General features: G+C 42.6%; 1 protein-coding gene across 1 annotated transcript in view; it reads left to right on the top strand.

Moving 5' to 3' along the window:
• STON2 (stonin 2) overlaps positions 1 to 27974 on the top strand; it is an 82245-nt gene that overhangs the window by 13157 nt on the left and 41114 nt on the right. Inside the window, exons 2-4 of the mRNA XM_063331328.1 lie at positions 4929 to 5141; positions 5586 to 5840; positions 12068 to 12265. Of these exons, the coding sequence (XP_063187398.1) occupies positions 5054 to 5141; positions 5586 to 5840; positions 12068 to 12265 (541 nt within the window). The 5' untranslated portion in view covers positions 4929 to 5053. The remainder of the gene's footprint in view (positions 1 to 4928; positions 5142 to 5585; positions 5841 to 12067; positions 12266 to 27974) is intronic.

Raw genomic sequence — 27974 nt, forward strand, 5'->3', positions numbered from 1 at the left:
AGGTGGGGGAGCCATATACATGGAGAAAATGGGATTGTCAATATTAAAAATGCAATAATGAAATAACCAAATATGACTTTATTCCTGTCATCAACAAGGTCATTCATAAGGTAATCTTGGCTCAGGCATTTAGGCAGAGGCCAGCGCAATGATTTCTTCAGGAATAATAATAAAATCCAAATCCAGTTCCTTTATTTCATTGGGTTTCTCAAGTTTTGGTTTTTTTTCCTGTCATTTATCACTGGGTTTTGTTTTCACTGTGACACTGTGAAGTACTTGGGACTTTCTTTTGGTGCTTGAGAACAGATTTCCAATTTGGAGTTTGTTTATTATTCAGGTCATGATGTGCTGATGATGGTCAGTGCTTGTTACAGGCCAAGTTGAGAGGAAGAGCCATGAGCGCTCTCTCATTTGGAAATTTGCCCAAGGCAGCAATCATTCCTCAGTTCATGCTACTAGAATTGTTTTGTCTGTACAGGTTTGCCAAACACGGGGTCAAGATAAAATTATATATATTTTTCCTTGAGGCTTTCCTGGTGTTAGCGAAACTTGATTGTTACAACAAAAGCCGTGGTCGGAGTCTTTCCTTTTTTTTACTGGCCCTTTGGCTTAGTTTCTTTTTCTGCTAGGTGGAATTTAACAGCTTGTCTAGTTGTTTTCCCTTCCATGGTCTCCTGCAATAGCCAAACGCGAAGCACAGTAACCAATTAATGTTTAGGTCCCTGGGGTTGTAAAGGAATCTATAAGCAAGAAAAACACTATCACTGTATGGATTATGGGATTTTTTTTCAGTGGTGCAAAACAAAACCTGAATTTAGTCTTCTCAGGTTTTATTCTAATTTTTTTTCTCCTTCTGTTCTTCCATGTTACTGTAATACAGTAACTCTGGGTAGCAGTGATAAAGCCTACTGCAGCATTCATTGTATGTATGTAATTTGAAGCAATTGAAGAAATGACCCTTAGTACTTAAAACGATTAACTGTGCAGAGCTGTTTCTTCTGAGCGGAGTTGAAATGCACTGAGAAACAATGTTTGAGTTCACTGTCCAAACACATGAGTAATTAAATACTTTGAATAGCATGTTTACAAAAACACCATTCCATTGCAGATACTTATAAAATGTCTCAATGGTGCTATGAAGCATTACTAGTGTTGGTGTTTGTACTCACGTAGTGTGTAAAAGTCCCGCCTAAAGTGAGGGTTCATTGTGCAAGGTGCTGGGTGTGAGACTTCTGGCACAAGATAATTATGTCACTTGCTCAAATACATGCTTTTTGGCTTAGTAAAATAAAGGGAGAAGGATGATGGTATTTCTTTTCATCTGTTGCTAGAGAGGAGTTATACAAAAGGGCAGAGAGGTAAGCATGTCACAAGAAGAAATGGCTATAAACAGTGAATTTACATAGATTTGAAAGGAGACGTTTCTAGTTGTCATTTTAGAATGAACCTTCATCAATTTCAAAAAGGAATTATGTAATGTGGTTGATCTAAACATTAGGAAGACTAAACAGAGAAGGAGTTTTGTTGCAGCTGTATGATCTCTGCCCTTTGGAGAACTGGAAATAACTGTCACCCACTTGCCACTCCTGATTTACATGTCCCACTGTGAAACTGTAATGTAAAAAAGGGACATTTCAGAAGCAGAAATTTCAGCTTCTTAGAGTTTTGTTGCCTCATGGTCAGATCACTGCACTGGAATTGATGGTAAGGATCATTGGGGTCAGCATGTATAATATCTGCTTTACCCTGTATTTACAACAAACTTCTGATTTGCATTTTTTTATGAAAAATCTGATAAATTAGTTCACCTTTTTCTTTTTTTTTTTTTTTTTTTTTTTTCCCCAAGCACCAAAAAGCTTACAAACACAAATCCACAACTAACAAATCCTGTTGATGTAGAGAGACGTACTGCTGGCCTGGCCTGAGAATATCTTGTTCCAAGAAATGTGTTTCCATCTCCCGTTGCTTGGGCTGTACCACATAAACTTTTGCTTTAACTGCAGCTCGCTTGGAGTACAGAGGATCCATTTGTTCCCTTAGTCCTTGTAGGCTCTGAAATCCATTTCTCTAGGAATAGCCATGGATGTTTGAGAACCCTGAAGGACAGGGAGAAAAACTCCAAAATTCACTTGCAGACTCTTGGCTGCAGTGTTTAAATAGTGGGTGCTGGTTGCTTTGCTATGGAGAGGATTCAGGTTTATCCACAGTGTCAAGTGGTTCCTCTGGAGACACGTACCTATGTAGTAGTTCTGCAAATTGCAGCATCATGGTGTTAACGGAACGCACAGTGGTAATGGTATTGTGCTGGCTAAGGCTCCTTAGTTCACAGTGGGGTTGGGCTTGAGGGTGGATTTTGGAAAGTAAATTAAGGTGAAAAATAATTTGGGGATGGAATTGTGTCTTTTCCATGTAGTCTGCGCAGGAGTTAGCTGTGCGTGATTCATAATTCTGTACAGGCCGTTAGGTGAGGGGGTGGGATTGATGTTGTCTTGTGAAAGGTGAGAGAATGCAAAATTCTGCCTTCTTAATACTTTTTTTTTTTTTCATTCTAACATATGCATCCTCAGAGTGCCTCTACTCTGAGAATCTTTGACGTTATGATCTACTCAGGCTGACTTTCTTCTCTTTCAGGCAGCTTATCTAAAAGTTGTGATAACCCTGATAGGTCAACACAATCTCCTTAATTTACCAAACTGGGTAATCCGTAGAAAATCCCAGCCATGGGGAAGTTGTATAGCTGAAGTATGCGCTTCATGCTACACTGCACAGTACTTCGATGCTTTTCTGGGCTCAGAGCGCTCACCGTCCATTTTAAGGTGTTTAAGTTTTGCTGCTTGGTACTGAGTAAATTTAAAAAGTATCCTTGTCATGGGGCAGTAGGGTAAAAGAGCAAATCCAACCTAAAATAATGATACAATTCTCCCACATATCTGCACATCTGAAACAGTCCATTTTCTTGCCTTCTTTCACAGCTTTTTTCTCTTGACATTTAAAAAAAGAGCTCTACTAGAGTCTCTGTGCATTAAGGGCAAGATAAACTGTTTTCTTTTTTCACTTCCTGCCATTTCTTGCTTCCGTCAGGACTTTTCCAGGAGAAAGGGGAGGTCAGCATTCAGTTGTTTGGGAAAAGAAGACTTGGTTACAGATATTTAAACAAGCCCAAAACAAACAGCTTAATTGGTCACGTGAGGAAAGCAAAATACCAAGGTCTTCCTCTCCTTTCCTCATATGGAGTCCAAGTGACCCTAAACATCTGATTATTCTTTTTCTCTTAGCTTGCTTCTATGTTTAGCTTTGTAATTTCTATTAATAGCACCCAGAATGGATGTTGTGCGAGGCAGGCAAAGGTATCTACCCACACTGCGGGAAGGCAGACGTCCTGCCATGGGAGTGAGGAAAAGGGGTTGGGACTCAAGATCAGCTGTTGCTCCAGCATCAGGGAATTGGGTGTGTGACAAGGAAAAGAAATGTGGGATGACTGGCTGTGGGCTCTGGGGATCAACCTTCTGGCAAACTGCACTTAACCATCAGGAGGATTGTCTCCGGGAGTCCTTTTTTTGTGTTTGCAGGAAACTGTACATTTTGTGTTCAGTCTTGAAAAGGTTCATCTTCAATGAGCATGGACCCATGAATTCCTTCTGTTGGGTGTCAGGCTGGTGAACTTTTGAAGTTTTCAGCTCTTTCATGCAGCTCTTATTTGCTGACCTGCCTTCAGCAGACTGATAACTTTGTGGCCCTGAAGAGAATAACTATATTGGAAGCCATTTAATGAATGCTTAAAGAGTGAATGCGTTTAAATATTAGTCTGCTCTTTGGACCTAAATGTCGTTAATATAGGGTAAAGAGAAGTGTCAGTAAAATATCTGTTCCTGTACACCACCATGAAGTTTCACCCCCAAAACCCCTTTAGTTAGGTGAGAGACAGGGGTGCTACTTAAAGCTCTTTTAAAATAGCCAAGTCTGAGTATTTTCCAGTACTTGAATACCATGGCAACAGGACCTTCAATGCTTGAGATAATTAGGGACAAAATTCACATGCTTCCCTAGGAGGAGGCAGTAGTTCTCTGAGAGTTTTAAAGTGGTCTGCAGTCTGAGGCGGTCACGGGCGCTCGTCAAAGGTAATTTCTCTCCCCAGACCCGACCTTCCCAGTTCCTCGCCAACACCCAGAACCCTTTGCAGTGCCCCATTCGCTCTAGCAGATTCCCAGATCTGCGTGGGGTATGTTCTGTTGGAGTGCATCCTAATTAAAGTTGCTGTGTCTGTGAAAACAGTTGCTGGGTTTACAGCAAAATCATGCTTATCTCTGGACAAGATTTAAGATGTTGGTTTTTAAAATTAAAATGTGAAGTTCCAGTCAGGCAGCAGAGTTGAAAGTGCAGCTAGCTGAGAGGGCATCTCTTCATACCCTGGCTATGATGAGAATCATGGGCAACCCATCCCAATCCTGGAACTGGCTACATAAATGCTATTGATAATGAGACATGCAGTTTATTGCTTGCCCTTGAGAGGGATCAGACATTGCAAGCAGCAAGATGTGCAAGGACAGCTGACATCTTGGAACTGGGGTTAAGTTACATCAGAATTGAAATTTGATAAACCTGGGAGAAAATCCCCTCATCACCTCTCTTGCTGGGGTTATGAGGGACGTGGTTCCCTGAGTAAGGAACAAAACATTGTTCTCAGTGATTGACTGTTTTAACATGAGGATGTTTGAAGACCCCCCAGGTGCTTTAATCAAGGAGTAGCTAAAGTGTAGCCCTTCTCTAGACACAGGTGACATTCCTGTCTCAAAAGTGGCAGCACTTTGACAGTACTGTGCCTGTGGTACGTAAATTGGTTTAACATCCTGTATTATTAAAATGGTGGCACTTATTTCTCCCATTTAATTTTCTAAAAGACATTATTTACTCCTTTTTTATCTTAACAGCACTTGAGAAGAAAAGAAAGTTCAAAGGCGGTGTTTCCCTCTATTGGCTCATCTTCACCATACCTCTTTCCCATTCTGCTTCCTCCTTATAACCCCCAAGTGAAGATGAGTAGCCTGCTGCGAATATGACGTCTCTGACGAGTGTCATTGCCTCCCACCAGTCTGAGTGGGTGTCCTTCACTGATGAGGTGCTCCTCCCTGTTAACCCGCGAGGTAAGCTATCTCTGATTTTTCTTTGACCCTTGTGAACTTTGTTTGAATTAGACCAACTACTGTCATACATCTAGCATCACAGAGTTTGCCTTCTAAGTGAAAGCAGTATGTGCAGAGGTTGAATTATCTCCTGCTACCTCAATGTAATAGGAGAATTTGGGCCAAAAATATAAAATACTCTCCTAATGTGAGACTTCCTTAGCATAGATCTGTTGTAGGGTTTGGATCTGTCCTTTGAGATTTAAGGCAGTATCCAGCTGACCATGGAGGAAGTCTCACCTATTACAGTCGAAGCGCAAAACTATGCCCAGTGTTAGTCTAAAAACTACACTAGGTAAAGGAAGATTTTCTACCCGCATTTAATGGCAAATTTTAGCTATTTCAATAAAAAACAATGAAGTAATGGTGAGTCCTATCAATCTTTCTATTTTGTCTCTATTTTAGGTAGAACTGAGGAGCATCTGGAGAAATGTTTTTCTTCCTCAGACACCTCCTCAGAAGAGAACCACAATGCGGATGGAGAATTTCAAGACCTGTCCCACACAGAGCTGGAAGATGCAGCTGACCAACCCAAAGCGGATTCTGCTGTGCTTGGGAACCACGTGTGTCCCAGCGCTGATCTGTCATCATCCATCAGTGCTTGGGTTCAGTTTGATGATGCACCATGGACCAGTGCTCCATCAACACACCCACAAGCAGGTGAGGCAAATGCATTGAAAAGGTCCATTCCAATACCATAACAGAATAAAGTGAGAACCTATGCAATTTTTTCCTTGCTCTTTAATTTCTCAAAGTTTGAACTTTGACTAGTTTGTACTGTATTTTAACACAATTAATGTTATCAGAGTTTCAAAAAGGGCTCATAATTTCATTCTGGGTTGAACTAGCAGTAATTTTTTTTTTTTTAAAAGAAATTGAAAGGCTTCTGTGATTCATTCCACCTATGTCTTGACCTGGAGGCTGCCAAAATGCATTCATGGGGAAAGAGCATAGTGATGTTTTCAGTAGTGATGTTTCTTATGTACAGGTATGAACAACCATTAATAACGTCTTAGCCATGTTTGCCTATGTAATCTGGAACTGAAAGAAGGGTGATCACTGTCCTCTGTGGTCATAGTCTTTATCTGCTTATAGTCCCCATGTGGTTTTTGCTAGAAGCTTACTGAGACCAACAACTCCTGTGCCAGCGCCTATCAATACTTTCTGCTGCCTTTTGATGCTATGATTTAGCAGCTGGAGAATTGCAAAGACAACCAAAGTCGATCCCAATTCCAGGACTGCATGCGCTTTTCTTCAAATGTAAAAGTTCTTCCTGACACATGCAAAGCTTCTGTCTTGTCGCCTCAGCTTATGCTAACTGATATGGCTATATGAGCTTCCAGCTTTTGTGTACAGATTTCCATCCCTCCCTGTGGAAGGCTGTGGAGTAATCGCCTGAAAAAAACATTAGTTTACTTTTTCATGTTTAAATTGAGATTCTCTCTTAATAATTCCACTTCGTTACTGCTAGTTACTAAAGCAGTTTAAAGAGTTATAGCTTTACTCTGTTCACTGAGTCCATCAAATACTCCCTGTAACATGAATAATACTTCTGTCAGAAAACTTGTATTTGCAACTTTGCGTTGAGTTTTGGGCAAAACCCAACAGTTTTCCGTCTGCTCTTTTTGCGGGGGCTACAGACTAGTCTGTCTGAGACAGTAGTTAGACTTGTGTGGAGGAGCAGAAGTGGGTGAATCTTCTGGCAAAAAGAAGCTTCTCTTTAAACTCCGCTTAAGACCTTCTTATCTTTATATTTATTTGTTGGTTATTGTTCTTGGTTGTAAATACTTAGTCATTCTGGTGATGAGGAGAGAAGGAACAGCACCTGTAATTGTACATCTATAAAACTGAGGTTCTCTAACTGTCTATTATTTAATGTCATGATTAGGTGATCCTTACTCATACAGCCATGTACTTCTTCATTTGGAGCTGTTGGTTGCTCTCACACCATATTTCCTTCCTAATGTTGTAATGTCCTTATTGACTGGAAAACTCTAAGTGCACTTTCTTATTAAACAAAACAAAAAAATATCCTTGCTCAGCCTAAATAAAGCTAGCCATAACAAAAAGACTTCCATAAAACTAATTTTATGGTGTATTACTTGATTTCCCATCCTTAAAGGGATGCGTCCCAGTCTTAAGGTATGTGCTTAGCAAAAGCGCTGCCTCTCAGTTTGTGTTTTCAATCACGGGGGACACTATGTTGTGGATAGAGGTCTAGGATATCCCAAAGAGATGATCGTAGAAGACTTTCCAAAAGCATTGCGATTTTGAAGGTGGCACCCATTTGTGCCCCTGTAAAGGCTTGTCCTAAGTGATCTATGCCCCTGGGGGGGTATTTACACACTGACTTATAGCATCCGACTGAGATTCATGGAGGAGGATGGTTCCCTGGCAGTCAGATCAGGATGTACTCCATGTAATCCTTGCGTGGGAGGCTGTTATTCTTCAACTATATAGGAACCCTAAGGAGGTGATTTGAATATTTAAAAATCCTTGTTTATGAGCTAGTCCCATTCCTGTTCTGGACCCTGTGTTATAAATGGCCAGACCAGTGCAGCTGACAGCCTCTAAAGGCAAGGTTGTGGGACAGAAGAGATGACAGCTCTTTGTCTCCAGCCCTCTACTCTGAGGCACGTTTGACAGCAAGAGGAGGGATAAACTTCAGTGTTGTTCTCAATTAGTCTGCAGGTCACGTCTTTTTTTCTGTGGGTGGCAGAAAAGCTGGGAGACTTTGTGTTATAACCACGACACGCTGACATGCTCAGTGGAAAGCCTGTGGTGACAGCAATTATTCATTTCCAGTAGCAAACAGCCCGCATAAGAATAATAGTGAATAGCCAAATGGGGGGGGAAGAGTATAAAGGCCAAGTATGGACAGGCAGATTGGTGTGAGAAGGACGGAGACGTTTGAAATCTGTTTCCTGTGCAGGCAGCTGTGAAGAACAACGTCCTGAAGGCTCAGCACCCCCGGCCGCGTTCCTGTCCGGGCTCCAGCGCTGTTAGGAAATCGTCTGTCTGTCTGTCCGCGCTGAAGCAGCTGCACAGCTGACTACATAATTACCCAGGCTGATGGCCAGGCTGCCTGGAAACGCATTTTGAAAAGGGCTCACAAAGTGGTGTTTCCAGAGTGCCACGAGAGCGGAGAGGATGGGCCCTGGGGAGAGAGAGATGCTGTCTTACACTGACCTCAGGGCTACAGTGGTTTTGCACGGGTTCTCCCAAATGCAAATCTTTGTCCCAAAGTGCTCACGGTCTAAAAAACTAGTAATTTAAAGACAACTCCCATGTAGTGGTTATCCTATAGGAAATACATTTAAAAGAAAACCATGGCTAATACTGGACCCTTGTTGTCCTGGGAAAAGTGAAGATGTTATTGGGAGAACAGCAATTAGGAGGACTGATAGCAAAGAAACAGGGCTGAAAACACAGGCAAAGAATTCGGAAGGTGAGAAGAAAGGTCAAAACCTGAGGTGCAGAAATGAAAAGCACCCACTGTGAGCCTCATAGTGGAAATTATCTTTATTTAGGACATTCTTGTGAACCCTTCAATCTACCTGGTTCAGACAGTGTAAATGCTAGGCAAAATCTTTCTTTCAAAATATTTCTGCTTTTCAGGTTTATGCACAGATAACTGACAGCTGCCAAATGATGTGGATTTCTTCCTGGGAAGCAGTAACTTTTGAGTGAGGCCACAGAAATATTTAGTCACAGAAATGATGCATTGTGGTGCCCTCTTCTTCATTTCCGTTTTGTTTGGAAAAGAAGAAATTTGATTTTTCTCATAGTTACTGTCAGGCTAGTCAGACTGATAAACTGCAGAAGTGAAAAATGAGATTTTTAGACTCGCCCAAATGTTCCTATCACAAATGTTACATAATCTGTAAATGATCACAGCCAGCCAGTGACACAACATTTGCATTTGTTACACAATGGGCCTCCAGCTTCCAATCTCATATTCTGTCGGTGTTAGCTGCACTCTTGAATTCAATGAGGTATTCAGCAAAGCGCCAAAATTAGAGCAAGGCAAGATCTGTTACATCATCTGTGCTACACATACATCCCCCCAGCCCCCCTCGCTTCTTCCCGAGAGCTTTGTCTGTTTTTAAGTGGCTTGAGTAACTTGGACTCCTACCATGTCCCTTGAGAGGCTATCCCACAGTAAGGCAAATCTTAATTTAACCATTTTGTGCTGTTCTGTCTGAAAATAGGAAGTACATGCAACATGAGATCAGCAGCTTAAAAGTAGACCAACTGTGATGCTGTCCTAAAATCAGAAGAATATGAGGTCCTATGTGATAGGAAGGGAAATGATACTAACAGTGTTGATTGCTATACTGTGTAGGGATCAAGGAGCAGGTCCTCAAACCATCAGAGAGGAATGAAGGCTTAAAGGTAAATCTGCATATTAAAACCCAATCCATTGTATCAGGAACAAACATGTCAAAAAAAGTAAAATGCATTTAGAAGGAAACATTTTTCAATTTGGGAACAATGAGTTGATTTTCAGTCTCCTACGCGTGCTACAGGATTTGCATGTTAGGGGTAGTTCTGGGACTGGTCTTTCAACGTAAACAGTTTTCTGAGAAATTCCTGCAGCTGGAAGGCCGTGACTCGGCATCTATTGACATTAGCGACCAAATTCCAAATTTCTAGGAAAAAAAGCATACCTCGTTTAGAAATTTTGTTTCAGCGCTTCCAGGAATCTGGAGAGCAGCAGGAGCATGTGAAGAGGGACCTGAACACGTGTAGATGTTTACTTTTGCTTGTCTTGCTTTTTGAGATTGACAGATAGTTGTAACTGACTTTTACTCGTTCCAAGGGTTAGCGTTGGGGAACCTAGAATGGTCATAGGTGAAGGCTGACTGTAGTAAGACTTTAAAGAACATCTGTTGCAGAGAAAGCTCTGTGTGGTTACAGTTTTCCAAAGTACAAGTCTCTTTCTTTAGGAAAAAACCAAATAATTATATTCTTCCAAAGTGGTACAACTTACCTGGAATAAAATTAATTTGCCCTTATATAGATGTATTCTGCAACACTATTCCAGTCACTCTCCCTCTTAGACAAACATTGGTTTTGGAAGGCACAAACCAAGTTGACAGTATATGAGTTATTCAGTTTTACATGTTTCTGAATTACCTTATGTTTTTTGTATTGCTGTGACTGACTTTAAACAAAAAAAGAAACACTTCAAATCTACGATCTTTTTTATAAAATAATTCCACAATTTCTAGAATTGCAGATATACAACACGCTTTAAAAAAACCCTTTTCTCTTGCTTCTGGTTCACGTATGGAGCGCAGATTTTCAGCTTGTCCTCTGTGTCCAAATAAAGCACTCTGTCAGTCAAAGCAATTTCAGGTGAAGTTTTAAGGGTGGTTTTTCAGATGCCTCATGCCATGTTTAACAAAAGGGCTGAAAGAGGGACTGACAGATTACAATCGTACACTTGTCATCCTTTCTCTACAGGCATTGAGCACAGCACAGCGCACAGTTACTGGAGAGAGAAGTGGGGTTTTGTGGTCATGTCACTCTAACACAACAATTGTCAATGTGTGCAATAAGGAGACAGATCTCCTGACTTTCAGCTCCTCATCCTTGGGGATGACTCTGCTCAGAAGCAACTCAGTGCATAGGCTCACAGCTGTACAAATGTAAATATATTAGTGCCTGCTCACCTGAGGCTAACAGTGCCGCTGTACAACATAGATTTGCACTTCTGAACCGGCAAGACAGGGAGCACTGTTTGGATAGTCCCTCTGTGCACACGGCAAGGTTTCCATAATGAAATGGTGTCCCATCACACCACTTTGATGGAGCAGAGAGAGATAAATCGTCTTTAGCATTAATTTGACATTTTCTTCAAAAGTATCTGTCAGTCTAATAAAGGTTACTTATGTATTACACATGGAGAAGAGAACCTCAGTATCACTGGTTGTTCTGTAACTGCAAGCTTTGGGGTTCATTGAGATCTTTGTTGCTTTAAAAAATCAACATAGATGTACTAACTTAGAAAACAGTTATGCTGACATTAAATTAGAATTAGTCTCTACCAATACACCTTTCCTTAGTTCAGGAAGACTTTTTTTTACTGCATCCTTTTTTTTTTATTTTTAATTTCCTCACTAGAGTCACCCGTTGTTCCTAACATTTGAGTGGTACTGTGGGCAAAGAGTATACAATACACAGAGTGTACAATACACATCCATAGCAGTGGATGTATCAGAGAGTGTTCTGAACTCTGGATGATGGTTAGGCAGGACTTATGTTTGACATGCAAGTCTGACAAGTGAGTAGAACAGGATTTTTGGCCTAAACTGAACAGAAAAGTTACACAGTTTATTCAGATTGGGATGCTCCATCCAGCATGTTCAGAAACAAAAGCCATTTCTAGTGCACATCAATAGGTCAATTTCAGTTTATTTTTATACTCCTCCCATGTGGAGCATTCCTAAGATGACGACTACATTTGAGTGGGTGTCACAGATAGAGAATGCTTAATTAAATATAATAAAACCACTTTATAAAATCTGTGGTACTATAAAAACTCCTCTGTGTTGCACAGCACAGATATTCAGATCTCGTCAGCAGTGGCAGAGACATGAAATCTTCCTGCTCTGAAAAGTCCCAGTTTTGACAAAACTTTAACAGCAGCAAAACATACAGCTGCCAGCAGTATGGGATCTAAGGCAGACAGCTGAGGAGTGCCAGGCACTAGTTAAGTTGATGTGTGTTTGTTATAAAATAACTGTGTTGCTGTGGATGTTGTAATTTATATTTACAGAGTCTCAGTACTCTGATATAGCACATCTTTGGAATAATTGTGAAGCTTCTGGAAGATCGCCCTGTAAGTCTCTAACCGATACCGGTTTGTTTTCTGCATCCAGTGTCTCCATCAAAAGCACCCAGCTGGACTTCCCCCTCTTCCAACTCTTCTGAGAGGCGAGCCCATGCCTCGGAGAGCAGCTGGACAACCAACTCAGAGGACACCAGCAGCCCAAGCATTGCTCCCTCCTACACAGATCTGCGGTCAGTTAATACTGAGGACTTGACCAGTGGTGGAACATCTGCAGCAGATTCAGCTGGTAAGAGGGAAGCCTCCAAGCTTCCATCTCGATCTTTTTGATGCTGCTTTAACTCACTGCTCCGAAGTGAGCTACAGGGAAGAGATCCAAAGCAAAAAAACTCAAGGGTTAGGCAGACTAACAGTTTGTTCTAGTCCAATTTCCAAAAAATCACACATGGATTTGACACACCCCTGATAGGTGCAGGCTTACAAAGTAAGAACCAAATGCAACTATGTTGGTGCACTTGTCTGCGTGAAATGCTGGAGTGTTTCTGGTTTTTGCATACCACATCAGCTGAAGCTTAAGCTGATGTAGGAACTAGTTCTCAGTACATTGTGGGAGAAGCTGGATGCCCTTCTTGAACTTCCATGCAGAAATTTTCTTAACTTGCCGGTGTATTCAGCTGAGGCAGGTCGGCTCTGCATGCCCCTCTCTGTTTCAGTGAGTGCCAAGGCACAGATCCAGGCTGCTGGATGCGTTCTTTGCACTGTGCTTTGCACTGTAACTGTAAAGTAATGCAGAGACAGTGTAGGAGGTGGCAGAGAGTGGTTCAGTAGCAGGTTGTGATCATTTAAGGATCCTTTATCTGACCTTGTAGGGATCTATTCCGATGGCATCCTGACTGTGGAGAAATGTGCTGCATGGCATTGTAGCTCATTGCTCCTCAGTGGTGCTCTAGGTAATCCCTGAAGCAGGAGAAATAAAGCAGAGTGGTGCCACCCATGTCATGCAGAGTTGGGATGATAAGAGCTCCTGAATGACAAAGCAGACTTTCACAGAGCATTAAAAGAGCTGGCATATCAGGACACGAAAAGGAAAAATAATACACAGCTCCAGGAGGAAGCACCTGCACTATGTTGGAAGCTGTTCACCCCAAGCTGAGGAAGGTCAGTAGCTACCCTAAAAAGGTCAGTTTGGTGATGAAAATTGATTCACTGGTGTCATAATAGCTCAGACGTGAGGTATTTAATCTGTCTTCTCTCAGGTGGTGAATGTAACAAATATGTGTGAAATAAGATCTGTGTTGGGAGAATGGAATTCCTAAGGCCTACTGAGGTCATATATCCCTTCCGTAAGAAACATAGACATGCACAACTTGAAAAGAGTATTATTTGATGGTTCAGTGAAACTGGGTTGGACATTTAGGCAGGTTCATAAACAGCAGCATGGTAGGTACTGGCTGGGTGCTTAAGACAAAGGATTTGTGGAAAAATACTTTGGATAAATAGAGACCTTTCTTTCCTCAAATAATACAGTTACCACAAGTCTGTCTGACCATTTTTATTTTAGAATACTCTGCTTGCCTGTACCTCTGAGTTTGGAAATCACTGTTACAAAGGTGGAATAGGCTAGCTGGCATCGTGTGCCAGCTGTTTGGATGCCAGTGTGGGCACCAGCTCTGTTCTGATGAGCTCATGTCTGTTAGGGGGAAGTGGAGGCATTTTCATCTGGAGTATGTGCTGGATATTGCTTTTTTGTTGATTTTATTATAGGTTGCCAAAGGGTGGCTGTTGTCACTGGGGCTGTCTCCACATGAGCAAGGGAAATGAGGGTTGTCAAGTTTGTATATAACTTTGCAACATATAGAGAAATGAAAGGCAAAAGTGGTGCTGTATGTCACTGCCACACATATGGAATTACTTGCTATATAAGTCTAAAAGAGAAGTTGATACTTCAGATGACTGACACATTTATTAGCAAACTGACACATTTATTAGCAAAACAGGTACAAAAAATCATGCCAACCACCTATAGATTTTTAAAAGTAAAAATGTAGGTAATATAGGCAAGGCTATGTCATTAGCTAAAACGTAAGGTACACTACCTTAGTGGTACTGGAACTTGAAGTAAGAAATACATTGAGTATTTCCACCAGGTATGGAGTTTGTAAAAGGTCAGCTTAACAAAGCGGATCTGTTTGTTGCCATTCATGGAATGGCTCACAGCACACCTACCCCTGAGGTGCCTGCTGGCATCAGGCAAAGTTTGTGGAAGTGCGGGAGCTGAGGGCCTGGTGGCCATGGAACCATTGTACAGTTCTGGCTGCTTTTCTGTTCACTCTGCCTTCATCCCGCCCTCACAGTGCATAAGCGGACAAAAATGCGTGATCACTTTCTTCTTCCTCTCTGCCCCTCTCCAGAAATTCAGTTATTCAAACCTCACTTGATTCAAGCATTTGATTTGCATTTCTCTTCTCAAAAGACTGGCTGCCTCAGTCTGTAGTGGAGTTTGAAGGCTCCATCAAGGCAGTGAAATAAGATTTATTTTTTCCATGAAGGAAAAGAGAGGAATTCTTATGCTTTATGTGATGGTGAACTCACATTAATTGTTAGCCAGTATGTTGACTCCAAGGCCAAGCTTTGATGGAGGGGGGGGAAAAAAATCAGATTAATTTCACTGCTAAAAAAACTAATGAAAATAAGAAATGATTTTTTGGTCTACTTAGTGATGGTAAAGAATTGGGTCTATAAGAGTAGCTCAGGTTTAATATTGTTTCAAGCGAGAAAAAACTATTGGCATGAAAAATTCTACTCGGTGGTCAGAAACTGAATAAAATAACTATTTTAGCCGTGGTGAATTTTTATTGCCTGAACAGCATAGAAGAGAAACCAGGTTATTCTGTTCCATAATTTCACCACTTGTCTTGAATTTATCCTGCACGCAAAATGCTTAGGTATCAACTGCCTGTGAAAGATCAAGGCACGGAGTTTTGTGTGGGAGCGGATACAAGCCTGAGGTAGGCGTGACTGCAGGCATACATGCAGGCAAGTCCCAGCAGCAAGAGAGCACAACTTGGTGTCCAGGGCTGTGTAGGCTCTAAGCAGGTGAAGTTGGCCAGGAATCAACTTTCTCACACAAGGTTTGAGTGTAAAACAATTCCATGGGCTTGAGCTTTATCTAGTGCGTGTTTATGTAAGATATGATTTAGGAAGATACCTGAGAAAGACGGTAGAGAGCTGAATGATCCCAAGCTGAGGGTTTAACCTCACTACGGGGGGCACTGCAGAAAGCCTCCTGACTGATGGAGTTGGGGTAAGCTCAGTGACATCCTGTAAAGGCAGTGGAGTTCACAGCATTGAAGGCAAATAATGCATGAGCAGAGATGAAAAAGATGATTTGCTTTTCAGTCACAGTGCAACTAGAAGATTCTGCACTTTGTTGCTCGTGCTAGTTTGAACTCTGGCACCAAGAAGCCTCTTGTATTATCTCCATCCTTGTCAGCACGGGAGGCTATTTTAGCCTGCAGCAGCTAGCCAATAAATTTGGGTCAAGTGATAGCAGACTGCCCATTTCAAGTGGGCCTGTTGACATGGTTATAACAACAAGCGCTTGACAGCAGCTGGGGTTTCACGGTGTGCGTGTGAAGCTGTATTTCATGCTGGTGAAGTGGCCTGTTGCCTCAGAGCTTCCTACCACGCATCGCTGTGTCACTCAGCTTGGATCAATGAGCGTGGAAAGAAGTGGGAACATTTGGCATTTGTGCTGTACACTGCAAGATAAGTAACACAGGACATCTCTGTTACTGATACAATCCAAGTATTTATTCATTCTGAAGCAGATGCCTGTCTCAGCTTTCAAAAAAGGCCAAATATCTCCATGTCAGAGGAGCAAGGGAGAGGCTTTCTTGTAGCTGTGATCACAGATCTGGAAGCAGTGGGATCTGTTCTGAGGGTGTGCACAAATACCTCACTGCTTGATTTGGATTTCTGCATTTCACTATTCAACTCTAAAATAATTTTTATTTATATAAATGAAAATTAGTATTGACTTGTACACAAAATAAAAATAATTATATATGATCAATATATATAATAAAATAGATAAGATATATTTGCATAGATCATAAAGTATATATTTTATTATAAATTTAAAAGAATATATAGTACAATCTATCTATGTTATATAATAATGCTCTGCCTGTGTAATATATAAAAAGCTGATTAGCCTTGCAGGCGTAAGTTCTCTGGTAGCTATTTTAGGTGCGTTGTTGCTAGTTCTGTTGTTGTTTCTGTTCTGATTTGTATCTTAGGAGAGCTGCAACCACACCATGTTTGAGGTTGATGTTTCAATTTGCTGGCCAGTTGTTCTCTTTGGCATGCTTCTGAAGCTATGGGATTATTGGGATACTGAGGAAATCGCTATGTTATTATTTTCTGAGAACATCTGCATGTTTGGAGATAGAAGGTTGCATGTATGACCCCTAACTGCTCAAAATCCAGAAAGTGAATAAATAGCACAAGGGATTAATTCTGAAAATGTTGTTATTTTCAAAGTAAGTTGTGTGGTTTAAGAGGGTTCTGGTGCTTCTATCCTAAAACTTGGAGATGACAGTTCTGTCAAGCTTGGCTCCAGCTATTTCTTGAAGATAACTGAGGACAAGTACTACTTTTCAAACCTTCCCCTGACACTTGTCTGCAGTAGTTCTCTTACAGATGTTTTCTGTGACTGTAGCTGGCTGGATACTGAGTCCGGATCTGATGATTGCAAGAATGGTGTTCTGCAGGTTTCAAACAAGCAACTTTGAACAGATGATGCGGCTGTGTAATGTGCTTGCACTGAATGCCAGAAACAGGCTACAAGCTCTGAAGATAGTCCATGTTAATTACCAGAGCAAGGGGGAAAATAACCTATGCTGATGGTTACCACCTTCCACCCATAATTGCACTTCAGTTACGCTGTGTAACTATTCACCACTTGTTCTGGTGGCCCAGTCCCAGACACATGAACGAATTTGTATGTGAGAGCTTGCCAAAGCCAGCTGTAGAGAGGAACGTCGAACCCTTGCTTCAAAGAAGAGGGGACTGCAGAATACCATGAGCAAATAGCACCTAAAATGTGTTTTTGCCCAACTCCAACCTGTAAGGGCTAAATGCAGCCCCAGAGGAAGGGATTTTTTTTCTTTCCTCATGTCTGATACCACCCACCAGCTAGCAATTCAGGAGTTTTATATCCTAGTTGTCATCCCGAATTTTTCTCAAGGCATTTCGAACTTCTTTAAGAGTAGTGCATTGGTAGGGCAGAACTGGGAAGCTAGGTCTAGATAATTCATAGCGGTAGAAAAGTTTTGATCCCAAATCAGACCTGTGTACTGGAAATCAGCTCCTCTTCAATACTTTGTGGCCACTTTAAGGAATGGAGAGTATCCTGGTGACCTCTGCAGCAGTGTTGAATCCTTGTCCCTGTTTAGCAGTGGGGGAACCTGCAGCTCGGTTGTGCAGGCTGGACCTAGGTGAAGTAGAAATGGTCTTTGCGGTATAGCCTGGCAGTCGTGCTCTCTGAAACAACTGAAAATTGCAGGTGGACCAGAGTCACTGTCTCAGTCCCTCCTTACGGCAGGAACGAAAGGCACAGAAAATCTGTCAGGAGGAAGAGGGAAACGTTAGAGTGAGGAAAGAATAGGTACAATGGTAAACAAAAGTTTATTTCTATCTATTCAGTAAGAGAGAATTATAAAATAAGCTTGGTCTGCAGTCATCTGATTCATAGACTTTAAAGTCAGGAGGGAGGGCCATGATATCATTATTATCATCTAATCTGGCCTCCTGCACGTCTCAGGCCAAAGAACCTCGCCCAGTCATTTTGGCACCAAACCCATAACTTCAGTTTGAGATATAGCGTATCCTGAGCAAATATCTGCATAATATTTTTCTCATTAACCTCAACTGCAGCAAAGTTTGCCCCTGTTCAGCCATCTCCAACCCTTCAAAACTGCAGTTTTAAAAAGGCCTGTCCTTTAAAAAGGACTTAAAGCAGAATTGAGCTGCCACTGATCTCAGTTCTGCCAGCTCTTGTGTCCTCAGCTGGGGCTAAATGTAGTCTCTTAACCTCAAAAGGATCAACGTCTGCCTCTTCTATGCCCCAGAAAATAGCACTGATTAGCTATCTTCTCTATTACCCTGCCTCCCAAAGAAGAGTGGTTGAAGCTGCTGTAGGACTATCAGATTCTTGCTTTTTTCTTCAGGAATGATGAGGAATTTCAGGGTGTAGGAGGAGGGAGTGTAACATTGTTCTCATAGCAAGAAAGGAGTCAGAAGAAAGCTCAAAAGGGTCTGCTCCTGCTTATTTCTACAAGGCTGAGTCTTGTCCTGCCTACTCCTGTGAACTGATCACGCCTCTTGCTTGTCTGCTTTCTGAGAACACCAGGTTTAAGACAGGGAAGAGGCAAAGTGTGAGAGGAGAAAGTGGTAACATGAAAGAACTGGGTCTGACTTTCATTATTGCTTAGAAATGTTGTAATTAAAGCAATTTTATTTAAAAAGAATATTTTAAAATATTGTAATTTTGCTGTTTAATGGAGTTTTTTCTTGCTTGCATGCCAGTGTAGAATCAGTTCTGATCTCATCCACGTCACTGGCCCTGTGCTGCAAATAGCTAAAGTAGCATCTCTTAGTTGAGGTACTGAGTTTTCTCCTCGTGGCTATTCTGAAGTGCAGGCTACAGTTACTGGATTTGTAGCAGGGTTATACTTTGTTATAGAAGAGCTGAGTGCTGAGTCTACATGGTGTTCTTGATGAATTTCACTCTTCCCACACCTATTCACTGATGGTTTTATATAGACAGATCAGCCAAAAGGAAAGCAGATGGAATTCCAGCCCCAGTGATGGGACTAACTTGCTGATCTCGCTTTATGTAGGCAATGTCCCTAGAGAATAGATGTGGGGTAGGTGCTTTGTAGTTTATTTCATGCCAGTGAGGCAGACTAGGTGATACGAAGCCCTCTGTTTGTGTTTGTAAGGCTGTGATTCCTCAGCCACGGTGTTTACATTGGCTCCAGTTGCTCTCTAATGCAGTGCAGAAAGCCACATGCCAATGTGATAAGCCAGAGGAGTTCAGTAGGAGATTTTGCAGCTGGGCAGGACATTTCAGTTTGAAGCTTAATTGGAGGTGGAATACTTAAGTGCAGTGGTTATCTGTGATTGCTGTGTTGAAAGACTTAGGTTTGTTTGGAGCAATTCTGCAGGATGCTAAATAGCTTAAAGCCCTGGGAGGGAAAAGCATCGAGGTGTCTCCCCACATCCAGCTCTTCGGAAGTGGGAAACATCAATGGCAATCTTCAGCAGCGTTATCTCCCCTTTCGCATTCAGTTCCTGGCAGCCTGCTGCTGTACTACTGAGAGGAGGTGACAATGGCACTACTGTAGCAATATAGCAGTGGTGCTGCACTGTCCCAGCTTCGTGCTGCATGGTGGTGTTGCCAGTGGCCCGCGGAGCTGGCTGCACCTCAGGGAACCCAATTCTGCAGCTCTCGGACAGCAGTGGCATTCGCTGCTGTCGTGGTTTTGGCTGGATTGGCCAATCAGAATGACAGATGGCCCTCCCCCCCTGCTCTCCAAAGAGAGGAGAGGAAGAGATAAGGAGATTTACGAGTTTAGAAAAAGAACTAAACTGCTTTAATAAAAAAATAATAAATAAGGAAATAGTAAATAATAATAGAATAATAACACAATATATACAAAACTGATTCCAGCTCCTGGGATGACGATCGCATCACCAGCAGACACAGGGAAAGTCCCAGACTGGACTCAGCAATGGACAGGAGCTGAATTCCGGAACTAGAGTCAGGAATGCTCAGATCAGGATCAAAGGCAGACGAACAGACACAGTCCTCCTCAGATTGGCAATTGAAGAAAAGAGAGTGAGCCCCTTGCCCCTTTGATCCCTTAGCTTTTATACCGAGCATGATGCAGATGGGATGGAATACCCTGTTAGTCAGTTTTGGGCCACCTGTCCTGTCCGCTCCTCCCTGTAGGTATGATCCCTCTGTGCTTCTCCACTTCCGACCCTCTAACGGGGCAAATAGCGAAGTGAGCTGACCTTGGTTGTTATAGCAATCAGTATAAGCAAGAGCCTCTGTGCATACCATTCCTTGGTATAATCAGGTTTTATCACTCTGAGAGTGAACAGTTTCTGAACAATATGCTGTTAATTTCAGAGTTTAGTCAGTTAGAAGAGGCCCAGCTAAAAAGTAAAATTACAAAACAGAAAATTGGTTCTGTTTTACCTCAAACCAGGACAGCTGCATGGAGAAATTACCCACCAGAGAAATTGCACTTTCCACCGTTCATTCTATGTGGCAGAGAAGTAAGCAAGGTTTCAGCAGAAGTACTAATTAACAGAAGCTGTGAATCATTTCATGTGCCCTTAATTAGAGATCCCAGTTCTGTGTTGAATTTCCTGTCTGACTACGAAGGGGCTGAATAGAATTGGCAGTGTAAAACAGCAGGTGAAAAGGCTGGCAGGAGCAGACCGCAAGTAAGAGTGAGAAATTTCATGATGCCCAAATGCATGGATTTGCTTGTTTCCTCCCTCACTGTGATATCATCTGAAACCTAAGAAAGGCTCAGGGGATCCCTGGGCTGTGCAGCACAGGAACTGGAAAAGTGCTGATGAACACATTTAGGGGATCAGTTATAGAGTCGCTTTTTCAAAGAACAGCGTGGGATAAAATGGGAAGCAGTTTTGTTAAAAACAAGAATAATGCAGGAATCATTTAAGCAAAACCTTCTGTGGTGACAATGTAATCTTTTGTGTGCGCCTTTAAATTTTTTGTGATTATTTTTTGTGTCCATTTTTATCAGAACTTCTCCTTCCTTTGTTCATTTATTTGGCCCCAAAGTTAGGGAAAAGATGTAATGCACACTGTTCTTTCAAAACAGAAATGAAGAGAGCTGGATGTGAGTACTCTAGGGAGATTGCGGATGTATGCCTTTACTTCAACACCTCCATTTTCTAGCTGATCTACCCTTGATCAAACCAAATAGTGCTGGAACACAGGTATGACATGAATCTTGCATAATGAGATTGTTCTTCAGTTATTAGAAGCCATTTGGTCTTAATTGTCCTTATGTTTGACAGATGAGACCAAAATCCTCTGCCTAATCTTAGAACAGGTCTAAACTGATATTTGCATTATGACTGTGCGCATTACCCGAGAGGATGAGGAGACTTCATGCTACTTTCTTCATTCTGATCTTTGTTACCAAGAATGATCCTGGATTTTCGCATGTGAGTGCCAGCCCAAGTTACTTGTTTTAAACTTCCTAATGATATTGCACTAAATCTCATGGAAACCAATTTGAACTAATCACTTAGGGTTTAATTTTTTTTAAAAACTCTTTCAAGTGCTCGGCACTTACCATGAAGGAGTCCAGATCAGGGTTTGGCACCTAAAACTGCTTCCAAAATACTCAGGTTCCCAGCTCTTCCTGTTACGGCGCAACAAAATTTTCAAACAGCTGCAGCTCTGTGTACTCCTCTCCAAATCTAGCCATTTGGTTTAGTCCCTAGATGGAGAATAGAGATCCTTTCAACATATGTCCTGTAGCTCTCTGTCCTCATGCACGTTACAGGCTTCATAGAAATTATGCCATTTAAGTGCAGATTTCATTCACCAATTTATTGAGGCTGGTGTATTTTAATGTGTAGATGTTTGAGAGCTTTATACATGATTCACTTAAGATCATAGGAATTCAAGGAATGGAAGCTATTTCCCAAGACACCGGTGTACATGTACTCATGACCCTTTCCTATCCATGTGTTCCTGAGCCAATATTGTCTTTCAAATAGCTTTTTGCCCTCTCCTGTGTAAGCCCTTTAATATGTTTATACAGTGTAATTATATCCCTCTCTGTTTTCATTTGCTAAATTGAGTGAGACAAGGTCTTTAGTATTCTGGTTCTTCGTTCTCCTCCTCACCCTAGCAAGCTCATGTTCCTGTTTGAATTGATCCTTCTTGGATGTGATCACCTAAAACTGCACAGACTGAGGCCTCACCATGGCCTGATATCAAAATATTACTGTTTCCGCATCTTCTGGAATTCTCTCCTTCATACATCCCAGGATCTTACTTCCTTTTGTACTAGTGCATCAGGCAAGTACCCTTTCACTATATTCAGATTGACTGTCTATATCCTAGAGCACTTTCTCTCATACATAATTGATGAGTTCCTTCATTATAACAAATGTATCTGTCCTCAAATGCCTTTTTGTGAACTTTATATTGTTTATTACATTTCATCTCATTTCTGTTAACCTCAGTCCTCAAGATGAACCACTCCTTTCAGTATGATGTTCAGAGCTTTCTTTATATACCCAGTTCCTCCTAATTGTGTGCATTCAGCAAATACCATGAGCATGTTAATTTCTGCACCATGACTGTTATTTTAAAATATGGATAAACGTAGTCTTAAGCAAGAAATTCTACTTGTAGCTGCTCTAACCTAATATTTATCTTAAAACTCAATGGCCATCTTCATTTTAGCTTGGTTTTCGCTTCTGTCTTAATGCTGGTATCAGTCTCCATTTTAACTCCTTCCCAGGTGGCACCACATTAAATGCTTTTTTCTAATACGGACAGAATTATTTTTTCTTTAGAAAATCGTTTGTCAAGGAAATCTGTTAGGTTTGGTTGGAACAAACTACCTCTTCTAAAGCTAGCTTCCATCCCCTCATTTATCTTCTGCTTTTCACTTATTCCTTCAAACCTTGCGTACTATTGCAGTCAGAATTTCAGCTTATGTTTTCTGAAGTAATTTTTACCCCTTATAAATATAATTACTCTATATGCAATTTTCCAGTTTTATGGTAACATCCCTATCTGAGCCAATTCTTTTAAAATCCTTATGATGAAAGCTGTACTTAAATATGTCAGTTCTTTCAGAGTTTAGGAATGGAGTTTATCAGGCCTCCTGATCTGAGCACAGTAACTTCTCCAAAATGTTTTCTTACCTTATTAATGTTAATTTCCATTTCCACTCCCTCCTTTTGGTTATCTAGCCTGCCTTCTGTGCACTTATCGCTATGTTCTTCATCATTGCTCTTATTACAGAGCAGTGGCAAAGTGTTCATTAGCTTTGGCACAATGTCTAGATGCATTAATGTTTAATTATCACCACAGCCCCACTTCCTTGCTCTTTATATATATGCATATATGTGGTTTGCTTTAGCTTCAGTATGTAACATTACCACAAAAGATTATTTCTGAGAAAGGCAGGGCCCATTGAGACCCAGCTTTCCAGGTCGACTACTCCTGTGTTGGCTTTATTGAGCTTTTATCTTCAAGAAGAGTTGTAGTTGTATGGGAGAACTAAATGGTGAGACTGACAAAACTAAGTCATCTCTGCAAGAAACAAAAATATCCCTCATTTTGGTGGCTTAAACATTAGACCAGGGATGAAGCTAAACCTGCTTTGAAAATCAAGACAGGAGGGCAGGATGCGTTTTCTGTCAGGTTTACGTGCTGATTAGAGCATACATAACTAAACTGACATTTGGGAGTGAAGGAAAGAAAGGCATCTTCATCACTTAGTGCAGTGGCACAGCTGTATTACTGCACACTGTGCGCTCTGGTCAGGTGAGGAACACGGGGAGAGGAGCTGAGGTGGATGGTGTGGGCAGAGGTGGCCCCTGGTGGGGAGAAGAGCTGCACACAGGTGAGAGGCCTGATGTGTCAGGCAGCTGTGGATGTGGTCAGGAGACACTCTTCCTCTGCTTCTGTTCCCCTCCTTGCTACCTTCTGCTTCACCATGCCTGAGGATACAGGACCCGTCTCCACAGCATCCCGTGCTTGGCCCCTCATAGTGGAGGGTGGGAGCATGAAGGGAGTTGGGGCTAGGCTCTGTTTCCACTGCAGAAAGGGAAGAAGCATGGCCAAGAAGGACAAGGAGAAGAGCAGGAGGTGGAGGCTTTCTGGTGTGGGAGCTCTTGAGGGTGTGGGAGCTGCTGCTTGCAGGAGAACCTCCCATACCCTTGGCAGGCCTGGGGCAAGGACCAGAGGGCTGCGGCAGGCAGGAATCAGCTGTTGGAGGCAGAGCAAGCAATCTCCATCTCTGGCACAGGGCAGACAGTGATCTGCCGTGCCTGGCAGTCCCATACCATTGGCTTTTAGCATATGCAGACACACAGGTACCAGCTGGCACTCAGAAGAGGCATAAATTCGGTGAGCGTAGACTGTGAGATTGTGACCTCTGTGGGCGCAGCTGCCTGCAGGAATCTCCTCGCTGGTTGAAATCTCGGTGTGGGTAGCATCTGAGAAGATAGGTCCCTGTAATAGACACCTTCTGGCTCCAGCCCTAGGGTTTGTTGATCATTTTCACAAACAAGGTAATTACAAAGTGTGCTGTTTCCTGAAACATCCTAAGGCGGATTTTGGAGCAATGGAATAATTTAATGTATGAACAGCATAAACACAGATAAATTAACACTTGGATGTCTTCAATGATCCATACCAAAAGTGAGAAGTGTAGAACAAGAGAAGATCAGTGGTTGCTAACAAAGGGTAACACATAATATAAAATGGGCATGTTGAAGTAGGTGTTTCAGCAAGTAGCTATTTTGATTATTATCTAAAATGCAGATAACGTGTAAGCTTAGACTTGCCACTTTCCCAGGTTTCAGATGATATTAAAATGGACCTTTAAAAGTCTTGGTTTTCTGGTGATGTGAAGAGGATGGCTCTCCGCAGCACCACTGACATGGCCAGAGGGAGCAGGGTCACTCTCAGTCTGGATTCAGACTGATCTGATAGATCTGTGAGCCTTTGGAAAAGATGGGGTATATGCCACGTTGCCATTAACTGCGGATGTCTGATAGTAGTTAAAATAACCTGTACAGCTATCTGTACAACTCTGTCTCTACACAAAGAATAGGTACCTAGCACAGGCAGATGCCAAGCTTTATGCCATTTCAAGTATGTGCACAATTTGGAATTAATCCATTCTTCCTGAAAAAATTTTAGGCAGTTTCATAATGATGAGTGTGGTGCTGAGATACACATGTTCTTACAAGAAATGTATGGCAAGAAGAGTGTCAGTTCTGAATGAAGTGAAATAAAGTCATATTCTTGCATAAGCACCAAGAATACTCATGATTTTGTTCATCAAAACACATAGCCTGGTCCTCCTCCTGAGATGCCCAATGGAAATGTTCCTTCAGAGCAAAAAGCAGAAGGATTTCTGCATGCTTGTGCCCTTTATGTTCTGCCTCCGCCTAATCGTGCACTTGTATGCTGCGTGGTAGGCACGAGTCTTCGGGAGGGATGGGGATGGAAAGGGAGCACGTGCCAGCGCACGGGGTGTGGAGAGGCACGTGTTCCATCCAGCAGAGCAGGCAACTGGAGGCTGCTGGTGCGTTTGGCACCCCAGCTCCACTGCTTCGCTGCGCTGCAGGGCAGCAGAGCCCCGTCTGCAGCACAGCCAGCTGGCTCTGGAAGTGGGACACGGGGTTGGCCCAGGGTGTTTGGCTGTGCCTCCGCTGCAGCAGGCCCTTCGCCAGCCAGCCGGGATTGGGATCTGGGTGGGAAATCTTACACAAAAGAAGTAGGGGGGCTTTACTGGAGGCTTTGCTTTCATGAACCCATCACGCCTCCTCCCCCAGATTGGTGCGTTTGTTCGGGCACGGTTGCCTCCAGCAACACATTATTAGCATGAACTATGGTGTATCCTGGGAGACCTGCAGGATTCCCTGCAAACCTTTTGAGTTCTTCGTCTCCAAGGAGGGAGAGACACAAAGGCATTTCACGCTGTTGACGCAGTTGCATGTACATTGTTCCCCTTTCAGTGCTGGTGTGTCTCTTCAGGAAAGGCTGTAACTGGACTCCACAGTCTTCATCTTGCTCCTTTGTCTCAGTCAGTAGCATATACTTTTCTTGATAAAGCCACCAATCTGCACTGCTTTAAAGGCTGTATTTGAGACCAAGCAGTCTACTGTGCTCAGTTGAAAAGGTTTCAGCAGGGCTGTGCACTTATTACTTCGGGTCAGTCCTTACTGATGGTAGACTTTAGGCTTTCTGGGTATGTCAGGCCTTAAGGTAAATACAGATTGCGTCATTCGTGAACAGCTTTCTGCTTGATTTAGCATGGCTACCAAAGCTGCAAAGACACAGTGACATAGAGTAACAACATGGGTATGTGCTTGGGGCTTTGCTAAGATCGTATGTCTCTGCTAAAACCTGTGCCACTGCAAATTCTTTAGATATAAACGAGGTTTATGAGAGCCTCCCCGCAATGTGGTCAAACCCTGTAGGTACGCTTTCTGTCTCTGCTCAGTTTGAAATTACAAGACTTGATGTTTTTCCTCAGAAATCTGCTTCAGCTCCTTTGGCTGTTTTGTGTCCTGGACTTGCAGGGGCCAGCTATTTGTCACAGCATAGCTAAAACATTGTGAAAAGCACTCAATTTCATGATGAGATGAGTCACGTGTGTGTCCAGAGGCGGGAGGTGTCAGACGAGCTCATCTCCCATAAAGGTCAAAGCAGGTTAGCTGAGAGAGGTCAGCGTGCCAGTAGTTAAGGCATCGACACCAGATGGCATCTCAATAATGGAGCAGAGTCGGGGGCAAGGCACACGAGTGTTCCCGTGAGAGCGATGCTGGTGGTAATGGGGGGATACTGGGAGGGTGAGGGGGTTAAGGGAATGCAGAGAAGGTGTCTTGAGTGTGATCGCTTTCAGCAGGTGGTTCAAGAGACTTTGATGCGCGAGAGCCGCACAGTTTCTTCCCTGTGCTGGCATTAAGGCTGCGCGTGTTTTGCAGGAGTTTGGTGGTGAGGGACGGAGAGTTTGGTGGTGAGGGACGATGGGCACAGCTGGTTTCTAGAGGCCGTAATGCAGAGCAGCTGTGGGCACGCTCACGGCCGTGTCCCCTGCCCTGCCAGGCTGCCCAGGACCTGTGCGGAGCTGGATGCTGCCTGCAGCTGAGGCTTCATCTCTGCCCTCTGTTCCCCTGCCAAGCTGCTCCCAGCCTTCTGCTGAGACTGACACTCCAGCTGCCTCCACAGAACAAAACCAGTTTGTCTCGCGTGTCTGAGCAACCCGAAGGCTGAACTAATGGAGCAAACAGGTGTAAAGGGAGAGATGGGTTTTGTCTGAGCCAGTAGCTCCTTGTCTGCTGGATAAAAGGAAAAGCAGGTCAGTAGGAATCAACACATCCCTCATCAAATGGCAGGGAGAGGAGTTGCTTTTCAATGAGCAAATGCACTTGAGATTAACCCATTAATTCCCCAGGTTCGCTTCCAAGGAGATCTCAAGTCAAACAGCATGGGACCAAGTCCTGTTACGCTTCTCCTCCTAGACCTGGAAACTCAGCTCAGGTGTCTCTTGATTTCTTTTTCCAGGGAAGAAGTGAGGAGGAAGGAAATATGAGGATGGATGGCTAGGCTATACTTCTGCGTTTTAATTCTTTCTTACTATGTTAAGTAGTGAACACCTTTAATCCACGTGCTCCAGCCCATCCCCTGCTTTACAGAAAAGTTTCAAGGTGGCTCTTGAGCCTCCTGTCTGCCAGTACTTTCTGAAGAGGAAAGGGAGCCAGCAAAGGCTTCCTGGTGAAAGGCAGCTCTGTTTCTGGTATGATAACTGTAAATGATACTGCTTCCTTACATGTTCTCACAGTTTTAAGGAGAAAAAGCTATTTTTCACTTGCTGATCTTTTTACGCTTCTAGAAAGACTTTGTATTGTCTCTCAGAGGTGACTGTTATTTCACGATACAAATCTTATACTTCAATTGGTGCAGTCCATACAGTACTCTGGGATCATTTTGTTTGGAAACTGCTGTATCATATAGATCATTTTATAGATAGGATCATAAGTGAGGTCATTCTTTTCCTCCAGAATTGCCAGACTTACGCATTTACTAGATTTTAATAAAGCACTCTTAATACAATTTCTGAAGAGCCCAAGAGCCTGTCTGTTGTACAAACGGCACTGAAACACCATCTTAACAAAGTCAGGTA

The sequence above is a fragment of the Chroicocephalus ridibundus genome, chromosome 4 (genome assembly GCF_963924245.1).
Source record: "Chroicocephalus ridibundus chromosome 4, bChrRid1.1, whole genome shotgun sequence".
Classification (NCBI taxonomy): Eukaryota; Metazoa; Chordata; class Aves; order Charadriiformes; family Laridae; genus Chroicocephalus; species Chroicocephalus ridibundus.